Source organism: Alligator mississippiensis, chromosome 1 (assembly GCF_030867095.1).
Source record: "Alligator mississippiensis isolate rAllMis1 chromosome 1, rAllMis1, whole genome shotgun sequence".
NCBI classification, from domain to species: domain Eukaryota; kingdom Metazoa; phylum Chordata; order Crocodylia; family Alligatoridae; genus Alligator; species Alligator mississippiensis.
In genome coordinates this window covers 436,666,594-436,683,137 of record NC_081824.1, presented here as the reverse complement: position 1 = coordinate 436,683,137, position 16,544 = coordinate 436,666,594, and the positions used below count along the sequence as shown (strand labels likewise).

Genomic DNA, 16,544 nt, shown 5'->3' with positions numbered 1-16,544 from the left:
AATTAGGTTCCAGATCAAGTTACATCCTATCTTTATTTATCTGTTGTAAGTGACTGTTTGTTTTTCTCAGGTACTGTATAGGATAATGTCAAACAGTTTACAGAGGTCTGTTTCTTTTCACCAGTTACTTTTATCAAGTCAGACTTATCTCACTCATTTTACATGAACTTATTGATTGGCATTAATTATGAAACCATCCGTTGACCCCTCACTGACTAATTTGGAGTTTATGTTAGGCTACCTTGTCTACATTTCCCTTTGCCATTTGTTTGTTACCCCTGCTGCACCTAGTTCCAGCAATATTTCAGTTTCTAGACCCATGATTTTCATAAATTTATTATAAGATGCTCTTGGTATGTCTGAGGATGTCTGTCTTTACCCAGCAGGCCCCACATTAAATGCCTGCCTTGCTCAAGCCTGCTTTGACACTTCTTAATTCACCCTCACAATTTCTTTTTGGTCACTAATGTATTGACAGGTCTTGGTGAAAGACAGAATCATTGTCTAACTACCACAAGCACCTCTGGATTAGAATTGAATTGGATCACTTCCCAACATGCGCAAATCAATTGCCTTTCTGTCTGTTGCTGCTTACTCTTTTGCCATGAGCTGTGCTATCTCTTATCTCATGTTCTGTTGCCATTAACTTGTGTCTGGAGGGATTTCCTCCAAACACTGGCTGTGCCCGTTTTGCTACTCACTCATAAATATTGCTCTTCTTCCCCCGTTATTACCAGAGTTCTCCTTAATACAATCTTCCCTTTTTCTTGCTTGAGATAGAAACACATACTTCTCCTGGCTTTCCACAGAAGTCTGGGTCACCATATATACTCTTCTGCCCTCATTTACTGTCCTTTTTTTTTTTCCCTCCAGGGTGGTTGTGGAGCGTAGTGGGGGAGACTTTAAAAGGAAACAAAGTATATAGGGGGCCTGGAAAGGGGGTATTTTGAGAGAGGCAAGTGAATGACTGGAATAGAGACCTAGTTTAGTAAGCTTGATGGGTAGAAGGAAGACAAGTGAGAGTAAGGGAGAGCAAGAAGAGTATAAAGTGTAGGAGTTTGGAGCCTTGCGTCAACCATAAAACTGAACGCTTGCAGAACACCTATTAATACACTGAAGGGTAAATCGCAGACCCAGTTTTCCTAATTTGTTTGAACGTACTAATCGATGTGTGGGTCTGCTGGATTTGCAACTTGCCAAGCAGGGAGAGCTGATTAGCTTGGCTTGGTTTTGGCTGCCATGGTGCCCGTGCCAACAATTAGCTGATTGTTAGCATGGGATAGGTAGGACATGCCATGTGTTCAATTTAAAGTACCATACAAGCAAGCCACAAAGATGCTTCACGTATATATTATGTGGAACATTTTCATGGCTGGTGTACAATTTTATGATGTCATAAATTGGTTTAAATTGCACCATAAATGTAATATCTGCCAGATCCCTGTAATATGCACCATATTTTCTTGCATGAAACTTATACTTTTGTGCAAAAAATGAGCTGCTGGAAACTGAGGTACAAATTGCAAGTGAAGAAATATGTTAGCCTCTGCAGGGGGAAAGCAAAAGATGGTACTGCAGCTACACACGGAGTAAGTAGTACAGTGAAAATACTAGGCTCCCTAGCTCTTGCTACTTAGTTATTTACAGCTATTTACCAATATTTTCAAGTAAAGATTTTTTTCTTTCATTCTGCCTTTCAAAAACAAACTGCATATCTTATTTGGGAATATGTTGTATTTAAGAAAATACAGTGTGTGTATGTGTGTGAAACTATATGTACTATAGTTTAACTATAGATATAAAGCTACTTATTTATATAAAAATAGATATAGATATATAGTTAGAAATCTGTAACCAAAATAACCCTTGCTTCTCTCTCTCTCTTCCTCCCCCATCAGGTACAAAGAAGGTGGTGAAGCTTTGTTAATACTGCTTCCCTCAGAAGAAAAAGGCATGGTTCAACAACTGTCACAAAGAAGAGTGCCTATAAATGAGACAAAGTAAGTTTAACATGTTTATTTTTGTCCAAATATTACAATTAGACAACAAAACGAATTCCTATTTCTACCCTATTTTTGTAATCTGATGTTTGTAAGTTGTTCAGTTCACCAAGATATAGCAGCTTCCACATTTTCCTTTTAGTGGCATCTATTTTATACTTTCATGAATATAAATCAGATTGTGTTAGTATTTATGCTTGCACAATTCTGGACCTCCCATTTGCTCATCTTTTCATTAAAATGAGTAGAAATAGCTTTTGGCTGCACTACAGCCTTCCACTAACCAGATCTGACATAATGTGAAAATTAAAAGCATGACTAAATAAAGCTCAGAAATCTTTATAAATTAGAAGACTCTTTGTTATCAGGAAAATATCATGAGGTGCCTTAAAATTTATAAAACACAATTGTTAGTCATAATAGAGGAAATTCTTAGTACTACTTGCACAGGAATTGTATCCTGTTGCCTAGATAAATCTCTTGGTATAGTGGATAAGTTGGACTTAGATTGCAGGTTCCTTGGAGCAGGAACTGATGTTTGTTCAGTGCTGTCTAAACAGATAATATACAATTATAGGATGTGGATCTAAAAACCTCTTAAGAAATGGCAGAGGTTATCAGACCATTTCCCCCCCCCCCCGTGTTAGATGCATCTACATATGCAATTAATTCATATAGACTCATAGATTCATAGATGTTAGGGTCGGAAGGTACCTCAATAGATCGTCGAGTCCGACCCCCAAATATGATGCAATAAACTTACAAAAAATATGATGCAATAAACTTTGGCATAGCTTGCGCTGGAGTCAGCTGCTCCCTGGTGCAGTGTTTACACATATGTCTGGAACTGTAGCACGCTGAGTCAGGGCGGAGGAGTCCTGGGCTGGCAGAAGGTCTGAGGGGCCAGCCTCAGGCTCCAAATAGTAGATCTAGGTGGCGAAGGGGCTGGCCCTGGGGTGGGTTGGGGCAAGCGGTGCCATGGCTCCCTTTGGCACTGCACTGAACTCCTGCCTCTACATCAGCCAGGCATGGAGTGCTGCACGGGGAAGGGGAGGGCAGAGCTAGGAAGCAGGCAGAAAGCGAGCGCCAGGGGTGGGGAAGGAGTCGGTGGTGGCATCTTTCCCCCGGAGGCAGCCATGACAGCGCTTGGAGTGTGCATGGCGCAGCAGGGTGGGGTTTGTCCCCAGGTGGAGTTGGTCCCTGCAGCGCAGCAGGAAGGGGTCGGTCCCCAGGCGCTGTGGGAGAGACCCGTGCTTCCAGCTTCTTCATTGAACAATGGTGGGGGGAGCAGGGGGTGGCTGTGGGGTCTCATGGGGAGCCCTGTCAGTTTTCTCAGATTTCACCATTCGCAGGGATCTCTAGAATATATCCTCTGCGAATGGTGAGGGTCTCTTGTACATCTAACTCTGTTACTTGGTAGCCTGAATTTGTACAGGTGATTGATACAAGCAAGTGAGCATAAGAGATAAATGGAAGAGAATTCAAGTGATCGAATTATTAATACCTAAAGAAAAACATATAAACAAAGCAATTTTCAGGGAGCTGGCATTTTTTTTTTGTTACTAAGTATAATGGAATTTGCTATAACAGAACAGTTAAAACTTATTCCATTAGGTCTAGATATTGGGGAACTTTCACGTCATTTAATATCAACTTCCTTTATTTTATCCATCTAGATTTAAAGATATACTCTAGATATGAGAAATACTTAATTTCTGTACCTCTGTGGTATTTTGCCTTTGAAAAAACTTAAGATCATCTTAAGATAGTCTCTTTAAATCTACCTTAACATAAAGTATTACAACTGTATGCTATACTTTTCTCTCTTGATTTCATTTTCAGCATTTTAATATTAATTTTCATTTCATTTTGAAAAATCTTTTCTTCTGACACAAGCCATTTTCTAGATAAAAGATCTGACCTTTTGTTTGCTTTTGCAGCATCTTCATTTGAAGAAAGTGGTCTTCAACATCAGTCTAACCTCCTTCACAGTAGCAATAGCCTTATGCACTTTTAAATAATTTAGAGGAAAATGAAAAAATGTACCCTTGGGAACTCTAGAGGCTTCTTAATACAGATGAATGCAAAACTATTTTATTATTATTATTAATTAATTAATTAATTCTTTAATCAGGATCAACCCTGAAAAACTTGTAGATGTCCAAAAGAAGGTGCAGGCATTTTTAGCTCAAGACCAAGAGTTAAAAGAGAGGGCTCAAAGGGTAAGTGATATGTAACCCATCCTTTGGAGATGTATTTGTTTAACAGAACCCCTCACATAATTGGCTTGCCAGTTATTGTTGATGCACATGTTTAAATGCCTACAACTTGACTGTTTTTAGTTTAAAAAAGCCTGTTCATCCCTAGGGAAATGGTGAACCTTGTTATGGAAAGTACTAGCAAATTGCCTTAAAGAATGACGGGGGTGGGGATGGCATCCCGTGTCCACCCCCCTACTCGTCTGGGCCCTTTCCTCTCCCTCCCCCCCTTCCGTTTGGGGTTTGGCCCCACTCAGCCCCCCTCCCCAGCTGCATTGGGCCTGGGCCTCTTCTCCCCTCCCTCTTCTGCCATGTTGGGCTGTTCCCTCTTCCCCCGCCCTACTGCCGCTTGGGGTCTGGGACCACTCCACTCACCGTTGCTGCTGCCTCCAGGGAGCGGGGTTGAGGGTAGGGCAATCCCCGGCTCTGTCCCTGCTGTCATGGCGGTGCTCCGTCACTGCCTCCTGTCTGGAACGCTCTTGGAGCACTCTCATCAGAGTGCGAATAAAGCATTATGGACAAACAGACCAAGGCTTTTTATAATATTAGAATCTTAACTTCCCCTGTTGCATAGTATGGGCCATAAACAGAGTGCCGGTGGAAGGTTTGGCAGGAGTGGTGCAGGTGGAGGATCTGGTCATGGCTGGAGCATGGGATCAGGCACTGGTGAGCCAAGCTTGTTGCCAATGGCCTTGCCCAGTTGGGCCAAACTTCTGCTGCCCTTGGGTGGCTTCGTGGGATGGATGGAGAGGCACTGTGGTGCTATGACTGTACGACTATTAAGGTTGCAGAATTAAGTGTTTAGAAGTTAAGAAAATGCTACCAGTTGGAAACACTAGAGCTTTTCAAAGAAGAGGTTTCCAGAATTTAATGTAGGCAGAAAATTATATTTTTCCCTAACTTGTTTTGGAAAGGGCTCACCTGTTTTAGTTATGGTTTTCCAAATTTTATCTTAAGACAGACATCTGCTGTGAAAAACTTCAATCCAAGCAGGTTAGGAATGTTGTAAGCAATTCAAAGCAGGTTCTGAAAATGATAAGTACTGGGTAACCTTAACTGGAGGTGTCACTCGTCCTGTGCTTACTCATGGACAAGTCTGATTTTGTTTTTTTTCTGTATATCACCTTTAGCCCATCATATGAGTTGTAAATATAATGGGTTGCATTATTTGAGTGACTTTAAATTCATTATCATCCTGCTTTCTAAAGTTAGGTATTTTCAGCATTTGTTCTTTTGTTTGTGAAGGATTATTGCAGCCAGCTTACCTATGTAACTGAGGGCCTTGTTACATGGTAGTTTTGGGCAGCTCCTAGAGCTCTTAACCCCTGGATTGTCTGCACATTAACACCTGAAACTGTTTTTGAGCGCTCATTAGGCAGCTCAAAGTTATGCCACTTCATGGCAGGATTCTCTCTGATCTGTGCTACCCAGCTTGTGTTATATTAAGGAGTAGCCATGCTAAGCTACACCTTAGTGTACATATCTCATCTGTTTGTCCAAACCCCCCACCAGCCTGGATTGGACCCATTGCTCCCCACCCTCCATCCTTCCCTGATCCCTGCTCACTGCTTAAGGTGGAACTGGGGGATCCCCAGAGGGCAGGAGGGAAGCCTGGAAAGGAAGGGGGCAGGTTCCTACCTTTCAGTCCTCCAAGCCTCTGCTGACCTGAACGAGCGACTGCTCCAAGCTTGAGCTAGCACTAACATAACACTGATCAACATCTGTGCAGCTCACTGCTTAAGGTGTAACAAAGCCCTCGGTGTTTATTTCAGTTGAGAATCTCTTATTACTTGCAGGTAGCATAGCAGATGTGCCTAATAAGTAGGGACCTACCAAATTCACAGGCCTTCGTGGCCAATTACACGGCTGTAACATGGCCAGGGCCCCTGATTTCATCATCGTATTAGGGCTGGGGCTGCCTCTATGAAGGTGGAGCAGAGCAGGCCCCCCACGCCTCTGATTGGCTAAGGGGCACTGCAAGTCCCGCCCCTCACAGGCATTGGTTGAAAGGCCTAGCTGGAGCTGCCTGGTTTGTTAATTCAGTAGTTATCAACCTCTTGAAGGGGCGGAAGGTGATTAAATTGCCGAGTAAACAAACAGTTTACAGACTGCCACCGCGCGCGCGCTCCCCCTCCCCCCCGCCGCCCTTCCTCCCTCCCTTTCAGGAGAAGAGGACTTTTGGTGGGCTTTTCCCTGCTCCCCCCCCACTCCCTTCCCCTTCTGGAGACAGAGAGATGGGAACTTTCCCCATCTCTAATCCCTCCCCCTTCAGAAGATAGTATTTTTTTCTTTTTGCTTCCTTCTCCCCTGCCCCCCAAGACGACAGCTTTTTGCCATTTTTTGCTGGCTTTTTGATAGGTGGCTCCCTGTGCTTTTTCACAGGGAATTGGCTATTTCACAGGAGACTGCCAATTGCACAATTTCTGTGAAATCATGTATTTGGTAGGTTCCTACTAATAAGAGAGATTAGGTAGAAGCTAGCTAATATATTTCCTTATATATAAATGGAGTAAGACAAGGTCCCTGCTTAGAATAATTGAGCCTAGCGGACATTGCTAACATCTTGTAAGTTGGGAATGAAAACAGCTGTAGACTGAGGTTAGCCTATGATCTACCAGCTGAAAAGTGGAACAGTTTGGAGAAGGATAGTTTTGGAATGAGAAGAAGAGTCAGAGTAGGAAGCTGTGACAGATCAGAAGTGAAGTGTTATGGTCCAGGCTTTTGGCTTATTAGAGATAATTTTGGGTAGAGGGTAGGCCCTCTACGGAGTGTAGAGTAAGAATTTTTAAAGATATAGGCCACTTTATTTGCAGACCAGCTATAATGACCCAGACATCTCGTGGGAGGATCGCTCAGCAAAATCTGAGCGGTCGCAGAGCTTCCTCTCGTGCGTGGATGACCTCTACCTGACTCGAGAAGTCTATGGGCCAACGAGAGGCAAAGCGCTGCTCGACCTGGTGCTGGCTACTGGGGAGGACCTAGTCGGCGACCTAGTGATCGATGGGAAGCTGGGTGACAGCGACCACGAGCTGATCACCTTCACCATCTGCCGAAAAGCTGGCAAGTCGGTCAGCAACACGCAAGTCCTTGACTTCAGGAAAGCCGACTTTGACAAGCTCAGGAGGCTTGTCAGTGAGGCCCTAAGGGACTGTGACCGCAGGGAGAGGGGAGTTCAAGAAGAGTGGTTGCTCCTCAAGGGAGCGATCCTCAATGCACAAACTAAGTCTATTCCATCTCGGAGGAAAGGCAGCAAGAGGGCACAGCAGCCCCCCTGGCTCTCCAGGGACCTAGCAGACCTCCTGAGGCTAAAAAGAAAGGCCTACAAAGGATGGAGGATGGGAGTCACCTCCAAGGAGGATTATTCTGCACTGGTCCGGTCCTGTAGGGAGCAGACCAGGAAAGCCAAGGCTGCACCTGAACTCCAGCTAGCTTTGAGCATCAAGGACAATAAAAAGTCCTTTTTCAGATACGTGGGGAGCCGGAGGAAAAGCAGGGGCAACGTTGGACCCCTGCTGAACCAGATGGGGCAACTGACAACTGACGCCCAGGAAAAAGCCAACCTATTAAATAGGTACTTTGCGTCGGTCTTTCATCAGCCCCATGGGACGCCTGTGCCTGCTACAGGGCCGGGAAGTCTGGGTGAGGGTGATCCCCTGCCCTCCATTAATGCTGACTTTGTGAAGGAACATCTTGAGAAGCTGGATACCTTCAAGTCAGCCGGCCCTGACAATCTTCACCCCAGGGTACTCAAGGAGCTGGCGAGCATCATAGCCCAGCCTCTAGCGCGGATCTTTGAAAACTCTTGGCGCTCTGGTGTAGTGCCCGATGACTGGAAGAAGGCCAACGTGGTGCCTATCTTCAAGAAAGGGAGGAAAGTGGATCCGGCTAACTATAGGCCCATCAGCCTGACTTCTATCCCGGGGAAGATCTTAGAAAAGTTTATTAAGGAGGCCATCCTTAATGGACTGGCCGACGCCAACATCTTAAGGGATAGCCAGCACGGGTTTGTTGCGGGTAGGTCTTGCTTGACCAATCTCATTTCCTTCTACGACCAGGTGACCTATCACCTGGACAAGGAAGATGAGATTGATGTCATATATCTTGACTTCAAAAAAGCCTTCGATCTGGTGTCCCATGATCGTCTCTTGGAGAAACTGGCCAATTGTCGCCTTGGGTCCCCCACGATCCACTGGCTGGAAAATTGGCTCCGGGGTTGGACCCAGAGGGTAGTAATTGATGGAAGTCACTCATCATGGTGTCCTGTGACCAGTGGGGTCCCCCAGGGCTCTGTTCTTGGACCCATACTGTTCAACATCTTCATTAACGATGTGGACACTGGAGTCAGAAGCGGACTGGCCAAGTTCGCCGATGACACCAAACTTTGGGGCAAAGCATCCACGCCAGAAGACAGGCGGGTGATCCAGGCTGACCTGGACAGGCTCAGCAAGTGGGCGGATGAAAATCTGATGGTGTTCAATGCCGATAAATGCAAGGTTCTCCACCTTGGGAAGAAAAACCCGCAGCATCCTTATAGGCTCGGCAGTGCTATGTTGGTTAGCACTATGGAAGAAAGAGACTTGGGGGTCATCATTGACCACAAGATGAACATGAGCCTGCAATGCGATGCTGCGGCTAGTAAAGCGACCAAAACGCTGGCCTGCATCCATAGATGCTTCTCAAGCAAATCCCGGGACGTCATTCTCCCCCTGTACTCGGCCTTAGTGAGGCCGCAGCTGGAGTACTGCGTCCAGTTTTGGGCTCCACAATTCAAAAAGGATGTGGAGAAGCTTGAGAGAGTCCAGAGAAGAGCCACGCGCATGATCAGGGGTCAGGGAAGCAGACCCTACGATGACAGGCTGAGAGCCCTGGGGCTCTTTAGCCTGGAAAAGCGCAGGCTCAGGGGTGATCTGATGGCCACCTACAAGTTTATCAGGGGTGATCACCAGTATCTGGGGGAACGTTTGTTCACCAGAGCGCCCCAAGGGATGACGAGGACGAATGGTCACAAACTACTACAAGATCGTTTCAGGCTGGACATAAGGAAGAATTTCTTTACTGTCCGAGCCCCCAAGGTCTGGAACAGCCTGCCGCCGGAGGTTGTTCAAGCGCCTTCATTGAACACCTTCAAGATGAAACTGGATGCTTATCTTGCTGGGATCCTATGACCCCAGCTGACGTCCTGCCCTTTGGGCGGGGGGCTGGACTCGATGATCTTCCGAGGTCCCTTCCAGCCCTAATGTCTATGAAATCTGTGAAATGAATGACATACTTCCCAGTATCTGACTGTGTAGTGACCTTGGGCCAGAGTACCCAAGGCAGTGGCAGTTGTGTGTGCATAACAGCTGTAAGGTCAGGACCTTAATTAGGGCTGTTGACTACTTCATATTTTTAAAGCTAATTTTCTATTTGTGAAGGGTGCCAGATTGACGGTTCCAAACTGAAATCTGAAGCTGTGTAGCCATAGCATGAAAAATGGCAGTGCAAGCTTCCTCGTTGAAGAGCACTGTTTAGACCAGGAGTACCTGATGGCATTTTATGCTCATTGGCGACTGTAGCAATATGTTATAGTTAGATAAATTTACATCAGAAGTGATGGAGTAGCTGGTGGAGGGAAGGTGCAAGGAGCAAGCCAATGTTTCCTGACTTAAAATGAGAAAACTAATAAACCTTTCCCTCTTCATATTGTTTCCTGCATTGGCTCTTTAAGATTTCTTTAAAAATTGCAGATAAATGTAAATGGAATGAGGGGACATAATTTGAAAAAAAAATCAAAATAGCAGTAGATTAAGATCAAATGATGGAATCTGTCAAGGCAGACAAATGTAATGTTGAACCTATCCAGAAAATCTAGTTTTTATTGCAATTTTTAAAAACCATCTTTATTGCTATTTAATACAAATATCAAATTGCAATATGCTCTTTTACAGATGAATGGCATATAAGGTCAGTACATGAAATTCTTTAAATTATGAAATAGTAGTTTATCCTAGCTGGGGTTCCTCTTTATATGTTGCATACTTTTATGTGGACAAGCGTATTTATGGAAATGACCCACAGTAGCTTTCTGAATATTACTTTTAAAACAAAGGCTGCAGTGCAGCTGAAATTTTGCTGTTGGAGACATAGCAGAGTCCTGGATTAACCAAGAGCATGTGAGTTGTGCTGCCTGGCTTGTCACTTTTTTCTGAATTGGCAGATTGTTGAGATTTGCAAGAGCTAAATTCTTTGTGTGCCAGAAAGGATGAAGTGGGCAGAACGATGTGTGGGTCTTGTAGTCGTTTACCGGTCAGGAATATGTTGATTCTCTGGGCTGCACACTTTGAGGGCTGACTCTGAAAATCCTAATGGGGAGGAATTTATAAAAGAGGTCTGGTGGGGTGGAAGATGTTTTTAAAAGTAGGTTAGGATTTTGTGCTTGCCAACCTTGATGTCTGACTGAAGAAAGCCATTATTAAAGAGGTTTATAGCATACATTAGATGGCAGCTAACCATGTAGAGTACCGCATCATTTGAAACAACGGAGCATTTTATAAAAGGAAAAAAAAATATTGGTGGGTTGATGGTGGTTTTTAAGGAGTTGGTGGTATATTGTGAAGAAGGGAGGCTTTAGGGGCATGGAAGGGATCTTCAGAAGTCATGCAGCCTGTGTAGCTTTGTCTTGCAACTGGAGAGAGAGTGCTTAGAAAATGGCATATGTAGGTACTTTAGTTGCTTTTCAGAGAGAGCAGTATGTCAGTGAACCTTAACAGAGACCAAGGACACCGATTCCACTAGTGTGATTGGCAGTATGTGAGGTGCCTAAGAAATGGTATATATCCATCAATTCTTTGTCAGGCTCTGGGGAAGAAGCACGGAGATGCTGGTGAGAAATTGTAATATTATAGACAGTTATGACTTCAAATTCAATCAAGCTGTATTGCTTTGACTGTTGTTATAGCTGACACATAAAAATACACCATGTATGTGTGTTTTTAAAATTACAATGTAAAAATGACATCACTAAATCAAAACTGTAAATGTGGTAAATTGGTAATGTGTAGAATTTGTTGTTTTAAGTATGTGTGGTACTTGGAACAGTAGGACCCTAGATCTGCTTCTGGGACTCTAGGTGCTTCTGTAATAAAAATATTAATGCAATCCATCATTGACATGCACTGCTGACATTCTCCATAATGGTACAAACTTTTGATTCATCCTGTAATACTTTTGTTACTGAGAGCAATACCAAAAAAGTAGAACTGTCAAACAGAAGTTTCCACTGTTTCCTGTTAAAACAGTAGAAACTAACTAAAAAGTTCAAGCTGACTTCATATTTTTTTTCTCCCCTTTGGCTGCCCAGTGCATACCCAGAACAGCTTCAGAACCCTAAAGGAATTGGCTTTAACTTTATAAAGATGACACTGTTTGGGGGGTAGGGGGTGAATGGGAAAAACACTTTCTTGCAGGAAATGATGGGTTTGAGGTTAACATACTGCAGCCAGATAAGAGTTCGATTTATGGCTTTGTCACATGCAGCATTTTATAGTTCAGAAAAGTCACTTAGTCAACCTTTGCCTCAATCCCTGTCTTGTAAAATGGGAATAATACTTGTCTCGCACCATTTCTCTAATATTTTCTACAGATTTTAAGTGCTTGGGGCACTTAATATGTCTCCTTAATATGTAGCTACAATGCCTAGCACAATATAGATTTATGAGTTGGGGTCTCTAGGCATTTACGCTTGATGATGTATCTTGCTTGGATATATTGAAATAGCATTTGGGCTGCATCCATTCAATACTAACATTTCAAGGAAAGTTAAACTCATGAGTGGGAAGAACGGTGTTAAACTTGGTGAAAACTGGAAGCCAGCAAAAATAAGGAAGCTTCTGAGTAGAGCTAACAGCTTCAGTCATACTTGTTTCTGCAGGATAAACTTATTGCACATGCCAGGGACTCTGAAGTGATCACTGCTTGTACATGGCATTCAGAAGTGATACTATTTCATCCAAACATATAATTGCCATGAAGTTAAATGGAGGGCCCAACTGGGAATGTTCTTTTCTGTGAAATGATATGGACCCCATCTAGATCTTCAGAAGTGTTTGGAACCAGTGGATCAGCATCACAGACATTTATTGCTTCAACTTATGGAGTAACAATAGAAGTTCTATCTTCTGTGTAGATTAGTTATTAGGGAGAAATAAGAAGCTGCTATTATGCAGGGAAGCCTAATGCTCTATTCTAGATTCTGAGGGAAGTTTGTGCTCTGGTTACAGACTCATCTCTTTCTTCCCAGTCTCTTGGGTTCTCTACAGTCTGCTTTCAGCTACTTATAGTCTTTCCTTATTCCCTTCCCCCGTGGCTTTTTTGTATTTCCCCCTTTACTTCTAACTCCTTACACTTGTAAAACCATATGACCCCATATAGAGGGGTTTGGAACTTGTAGTTGTTGCATGGACACCTGCTGATGGACAAACTCAGACTAGGTTACAATGTCTGCCACATACAAAAATCTCACTGACAGAAAGATTGTGCTGAAGAAGTTGCATGGAGAAAAGCACTATGTCAGGGCATTGTTGATGGAAAGATGGGTGTCACAGATTTTGTCTGAACTGCTGCTGTTATTGTCAAGACGGATGAAATGGGCCTTGTCTTTCGAGCAGTGCCCAATTTGATCCTTGCATTCAAGCATGCCTGTTTATACTGGTAAGAAGTACATAGACCGCATTACACTGCTTCTTACCTGCAATATGTCAGGCTCTGAAAAAAGAAACCCATGGAGTTATTAGAAAGAGCAAAAGTCCATAATGCTTTCTTGATGTCAAGACTGTTACTTGTCTACAAAGCAAACAAACAGGGATAACAAACTCAGTTTTCATGGAATTCCTAAACTGATTGGACCATAAACTTAATGGTAGAAAGATTTTGGTGCTGGACAGCCTTCTTTGCATCTCTTATATGTGATATTACAGAAAGGCAAATTAATATTTATTCCTGATGACATGATCTCAACCCTGCAGTCCCTTGACCAAGGCACTATTAAAAGCATGAAGACCACAATACCAAACTGTGTGTGACAGGATAATAATGGGAATTGAAACTCTAGCTTCTGCTAGTTTCAGCTGACTGAGCCTTCTAGAGTCAGTCTTTTCTCGTACCGAGTTATTCTTGGGACTCTAAAACTGATACCAGAGCTGGGGTGGGCAAAATTGGCCTGCGGGCCAGATGCGGCCCACCAGGCCATTCTACCTGGCTCGCGGGGCCCCTAAAAATTTTAGAAAATTAATATTTAGCTGCCCCTGGCTGCCTGTCATGTGGCCCTTGATGGCTTGCCAAAACTCAGTAAGCGGCCCTCTGCCTGAAATAATTGCCCACCCCTGTACTAGAGTAATTACAAATGGTAGAAGTACAACTGTCAACACAACTTGCATAGAAGCTGAGAAGGAAGATTCTCCTTTGGAAGTAATGCTACTTCAAACTTTTGAAGAATGGGTGGCTGTTGACAAGTTGCCTGTCACTTCAGAGTTGAGTGAACAAGACATCAAAGAGTGACCCAAGTTACAAAAACATGTTTATCATGAACATTGTAACAAAGTTGAAGCAAGACAATGGCCTATCTATACTAATACATGGGGCAACATTTAATTTTCTTTTTGACCTTTGGAACAAAGTGAACGTGCAATAGAAAGGGACCGCTGTAATTCAGGCTCCAGGTGGGAGAAAAGCGGGCTCCTTGCAGGCTCACTGGAATCAATTTCCGGTGTTTTTCAGGGCGGGCTCTCCCACACCTCTGGCTAAGGTAGCCTGCCATGGGGCTGATTACCACTGAACAGCAGCACACAGGCTATTCTTCAGCTGTTTTAAGAAAGTAAAACGTACCACGTATTAAACAACAATGTTTAAATAAAGCTCACCACTTCAAGTTTGTAATGAAACCATAATAAATAAACTTTTATTAAACAACAACTTTTACTGAATGCTGACTTTATGGAATGCTGACCCTCCGGCAAAGTCCACTGCTGCAAAATCCATGTTCATGATTGAAAGCAAGCATGGAGCACCAGTGACATTTGCTGGCAACATAGACTGGTTTTGTGGCGTGACCACTTGGACTTTGACCGAGACAGTGTTTTGCCAGAGTGTATAGCTCTGGAAACCGCTCCCTGGCAGGGTCCCAGAATACAGTTACATTCATGCTCAGGTGGCACTCTGGGACACTGCTGACATAAGTGGGATGGATATTCCTGCTTGTATTCTTTTCCCTCAAGCAGGAATGGACTTGAGCTGCTGAGCATCAAAGCTCAGCAGAACCACCTGGGTCAGAAATTTGCACTCCCTTTGGGAATGAGGCAGCCAGTTGCCTGAACCTTGGTGGATTACTTTTGGCAGTAGTGGTGGGCTGTTCAGTTTGGGGTAAATGATTTTTGTTGTTTTTGATCATAATTTGGCAAGAACAAATTGTAAGCAGATTCTGCAACTGAGGTTGTTTTAAAATATTTGTATGCAGGGGGAGACTCTCATAAAACAAGTTTGGTTGGTGGTTTAAATGGTTTACAGACATAGAGCAAATTGCTTCAGTTTTAATAAATAAAGCTAAAAGGAGAATGTTTTCTGTTGTGAACTATTTTTTTTTCTTTTCAGTGTTTTGTATCCTACTTGCGTTCAATCTACCTAATGAAGAACAAAGAAATATTTGATGTTTTCATGTTGCCTCTAGCAGAATATGCACTGTAAGTATGATATAATGTGTAGCACCTAATATGAAATGCTTATGAATAGAAAAGCCTTTTTTTTCTTGTATTTCTTTTAATTCTGTGGCAAATACCCACTTTACCTTGTTTACAAATGGAATTTAAATTTCTTCGAACATTTATGTTTTTCCTGCTTTCCCAAGGAAAGCTTTTTTTACGTTTCCTCATTCTTCCTCAAAGAAAGTTAGGAAAATTTGATGCTACACCACAAGGAGTAGTAAAAATGTTAATGCTAGATACAAAATCTTGAGGTTTATGAAGTGAAATGTGTTTTAGGACAATGGAATGCTATATTTATTTGTATTTTTCATCTGTTTACAACATCCTTGAGCCTATGAGCTGTTTTATAGTGACTGTCCTTTTCAGTTCTTCTGAAAAGGAGAGTATAATAAGGCAGAATAAAGATGATACATTACATCTTCATTTTGAATGTAATGGAGGCATTGTTCCTTGAAGATAAATATTTTTTAAATGAGATTTAGTGTAGTTGGTGATTTGAAATGACTGTGTGATTACGTTGTTTGAAATGCCAGTCTTTTAAATATTGAGTTGTCAGAGACAGCAGTGGCCACTGTTGTCAAAATATTTATGCTTAAGTCAAGGCTGAGACTGGAGCATGTGGTTTCTTTTCTGAAGCTGCTCTTGTGCTACAGAATCTCAACCTGGATTTGAAAGCAAAAATGCTCCTAGCTGTTGTGTCTGTGGAACTGCACTTCCATTTCTAGAATTTGTGTTTGCAAATAGCTTGAAGGAAGCTTGTAGAACTCTTATCTATTCTTGCTGGTCTTGGAGGATGGTTTATGCATATATACAATAACAGTAATTTAAATGTAAACAGTGGTTACTGCAGCTCAAAGTATGGAAGGTGGAGAGGGACTGTTACATTATAAAGGTATTATGGCTTCCTGGAAATGACATTCTATTTTTGTGCTGTCATTGCATTTAGGACGTTTTTGCACCATTTCCCCCCTTACATCTGATCAAAGCAGCCAAAAAAAATCAGACACAAAAAAAGTGAATTTTAGAAGGCATTTGAGTCTTCCAAATCTCTGGGGCCTCAGGAGCACCCTTCCTTTAGTTAAAGTAGTTTGTCTGTGTGTGTGTTAAAGCATGGATTAGAAATATATTTAGAGAAATATAAAGTAGATATTGAAAATAGAGAAATACAAAGACAATTTAGAGAAATATATTGAAAAGATTCATGATTGGGGATCCATCCTCTTTTTTTTTTTTCTTTCTTGGTAGATGTTTCTGGTGATTTGCAGGAAGTTGCTACTAGGGGACTTCATGGATCTTAATGGTTTTGGGATTTTTTTTTTGCATTTGAGAAAACACTGGTTTAAGAAGCATGTGTGCTCATATTTTCAAATGTATCCAATGATAGAATATTAATTTCTACTTTGTTTCCCTGCTTTGGAGGATGTGATCAATTTTTGTTTAGAAAGGGAAGAGAACAACCAAATAAGTTGCCTCAAAAAGCATCCTCTCCTTTTTCTTCCAGCTCACTCCCATAAGACCCTTGTTTTGATACAGAGGCTTATTGCCGTTAATAT

General features: G+C 42.6%; 1 protein-coding gene across 1 annotated transcript in view; it reads left to right on the top strand.

The window, feature by feature from the left end:
* The window catches only part of DDX10 (DEAD-box helicase 10), a 337,218-nt gene that overhangs the window by 37,678 nt on the left and 282,996 nt on the right, over positions 1 to 16,544 (top strand). The window contains exons 10-12 of the mRNA XM_014600713.3: positions 1,899 to 2,000; positions 4,135 to 4,222; positions 14,882 to 14,970. Of these exons, the coding sequence (XP_014456199.1) occupies positions 1,899 to 2,000; positions 4,135 to 4,222; positions 14,882 to 14,970 (279 nt within the window). The remainder of the gene's footprint in view (positions 1 to 1,898; positions 2,001 to 4,134; positions 4,223 to 14,881; positions 14,971 to 16,544) is intronic.